Source organism: Triticum dicoccoides, chromosome 7A, assembly GCF_002162155.2.
Source record: "Triticum dicoccoides isolate Atlit2015 ecotype Zavitan chromosome 7A, WEW_v2.0, whole genome shotgun sequence".
In the NCBI taxonomy this organism is placed as follows: Eukaryota; Viridiplantae; Streptophyta; class Magnoliopsida; order Poales; family Poaceae; genus Triticum; species Triticum dicoccoides.
The window spans coordinates 98,580,583-98,583,566 of NC_041392.1; the positions used below are offsets into that span (position 1 = coordinate 98,580,583).

General features: G+C 58.0%; 1 protein-coding gene across 1 annotated transcript; it reads right to left on the reverse strand.

The window, feature by feature from the left end:
• Positions 1 to 366: 366 nt before the first annotated feature.
• LOC119330701 (probable glycosyltransferase At5g25310) lies at positions 367 to 2,036 on the reverse strand. The gene is made up of 3 exons (XM_037603819.1): positions 1,760 to 2,036; positions 1,269 to 1,629; positions 367 to 1,180 (listed from the first exon to the last, which is right to left on the reverse strand). The coding sequence occupies exons 1-3, from the start codon at positions 2,017 to 2,019 to the stop codon at positions 461 to 463; spliced, it is 1,341 nt and encodes a 446-aa protein (XP_037459716.1). The 5' UTR covers positions 2,020 to 2,036; the 3' UTR covers positions 367 to 460.
• Between the last annotated feature and the right edge of the window lie 948 nt (positions 2,037 to 2,984).

Sequence of the window (2,984 nt, forward strand, 5' to 3'; positions counted from 1 at the left end):
CAAAAGAGAAGACTGACTTCTAGCATGAGTGTGTCCGCTCGTACCTAGTCAACTACTTTAATTCCGTATCTTCGGATCTCGTAAAAGCTAACTGTCGACTGTTCACTGGGAGACATTTTGAGTGTTTTTTCTTACGGTTTTAGTTGTATTAGGGGTGACAATTTCTTCAGAATAATATGATATTTTCTGGGAGGATGGCGGGTATTAGCCATCATTTGAGAAAATGTCAAGCCGCTTTGAAGAAACTGTCACCCCCGTCCAACAAAAACTGTTGTTAAAACGTTCGAAAATCCCAACCCCTCACCGTAAACATGATCTTCCGTGACCCAGAGTCAAAAAAGGGATATGAGAATAAAATGTAGAGCATGTTAATTAGGAGGAAAACCCAGGGTGTTGCACGGTGTTCTCTGTTCTAAATTTTTGTCTACTAGTATTATCAGTGATCAGAAGTCTGAACTGGCTAGTGGTCGAGTCTGAAGTTGAGCCTCCTGAGCCAGACGGAGTGCAGGATCATGTGGAACATGTCGAGCCTCTCCGGCGGCTGCCGCAGCGTGAAGTGCCGCTTCACCAGCCGCACCCCTTCCCGGAGCCGCTCCACCTCCGCCGTCGGTATCCTCTCCAGCACCTCCTTCAGCCTGGGGATGTCGGCGACGGGCACGGACACCGAGAAGGACTCCCACCGCAGCACGTCGGCGAATGGCGGCGCGTAGCCGTCCGTCACCAGCACGGGGATGCAGCCGGCGTGGATGGCCTCCACCACGCGCGGGCTCGCCACCTCGTGCCCGCTGGGGCACAGGCAGAATCGGGAGCGGTGCATGTAGGCGAAGTAGTCGCTCTGCCGGTCGCGGCCTCGCCGTTTGTGGCTGCTGCTGTTGCCGGTGGCGGAGGGGAGGTCGTACTCGTACACGGGGAAGGTGGCCGGGTCGCGGCCCTTCCAGTGGCGGAGCAGGAGTTCGCGGATGTGGCCATGCTGCCCGCCGGCGAAGAAGGCCAGGTAGGGCCTCGCCGACAGCCCCGGCGAGGGCCCCAGGAGCTGCCGCGGCGTGTCGCCGGTGTAGAGGTTGATCTCCGGGATGCTCACGTCCTTCCCCGGCCGGAACCCCTCGGACGTGTTGGCGTTGCAGAGCGCGCGGATGCCGTTGGCGTACAGCTCCGGGTCCCCCTTGGACACGTCAGGAGCCTGCACACAATGAAGTTGTACTAATCATCGGTGAAGAAGCGAGAAGCGAGAAAGTTGATTATTTTGTGCATGCGCGGTACGGGCGTACCCAGTCGTGGCAGGAGAGCATGAAGTGGTCGGCGCCGGCGGAGCGGTTCCAGAAGGGGTGGCGGGAGGCGACGACGCGGACGTAGTCGCCGACGAGGGAGAGGAGCGGGGCGCGGTCGTAGGAGAGGGGCCGGTACGCGAGCTCCACCATCTGGACGACGCTGAAGGGGAGGAAGAAGGCGTGCGCGCGGTCGGCGTCCCACGTCCGGACGCCGGACGCCGGCGGCGCCAGGAGCTCGAGCTGCTCGATGAAGCGGCCCTCGATGGTGTAGATGTCCTTGCAGAGCCCCAGGTGCAGGAGCGGCGGCTCCCCCTCCTCGTACACGTATACCTTGAACCGCCTCTCCATCTCCACGTAGCTCCTGCCACCGTGCCACGCCATCACCATGAGTACGCGTGTGAATAATTAATCAAGATCGGCAGGAGAAGGAACGGCGGTTGCTGTTTGGCGTCGGCGGTGGGTGGCTGACGACGTCGATATACATGTCTTACCGGTGGAAGGCTGCCGGGTTGCGGTAGACCCTCGCGAGGAGAGCATAGTCCACGTCGTCGCCGCGGAACCACGTGCCCGCCGCGGAGCTGGCGTTGTTGCCATGGCGCCGCGCCGCGCGCCGTATGGCTGCTCGCGCCGCGTCGAGCTCACGCTCCACGCTCGGCCTCCCCGCGCCGGAGACGGGGAAGACGCCGCGGCCGCCGACCGCGACCAAGAGGATGGCGGCCGAGAGCGCGACCGCAAGCAAGCGCGCAGCCATAGGCACGGCCCGGGCTGGCGGCCTTGACGTGCCTTACCAAGCACGTAGTGCTGGCACACCTGCGCGCAGGGAGAAAGACGGATCGGTCGGCCGACGAGATCTGACGGGACGGAGCTGGTCAACGACGAGGAGCCGGCGAGGAGGTCATGTGTTCCTCGAGGCTCGAGTTGGACAAAGTTAGCAGGGTTGCAGGTCGCGAAGGGTTGGAAACTGCCGCCGGCACAGCTCAGCTAGCCAGGGAGCGGTGGGCGACGCCATTGGTTCTACGCAAGCCTTCTAGTCTAGTACTAATTATAATTGGAAATCTTTTTTTGGATATTATACTAGTAATAGGAAATCAACAATGCAGTACTACATATATTCCGTAGAAATAATATTAATGCAGCACCATTAATAGGAAATATTTTGCTTCGATCTCCTCTCCCCGGCGCTTGTCTCGATCGACGCCCCTGCCTTCAATGCTCACTCGCTACTCCGATCCATCGATAGGTCGGCTGCTCCACGCCGGCGGCGCCACGCGGTGCACACATCGCAAGGAGCGGATGAGCTGGATGTGTGTGTGGTTTCACACGATCGATGACGACGTTGAGGACGCGGGGTCTAGGGCATGTATGTTTGGTTCATAATCATAGTTGGCCACAATTCCCCCCCACACCACCCAAAATGAAATTATGGCGAGGCAAAAGTGCTAATGACAAGTGTGGGAGTGGACTCCGAAGAATATGCGGTGTGCCACAAATGTGACAATGAAACAAATTGTTGCCGCAAAACAGCTAGTAGCACGATTGTGGCAAAGTGTGGTGTCTGGTGTGGGTGTGATCAAAACATACCCTTGTAGTTCATACCCTTGTAGTTTAGGGTAGCTAGTGATGGATCGTTTTTCTCCAGAAGGTTCTTTTTTTTTTCTACGGAGGGGGAATCTTCTATATCTAAATAGCTAGCCCCCACTAACATATTTCTCTCAA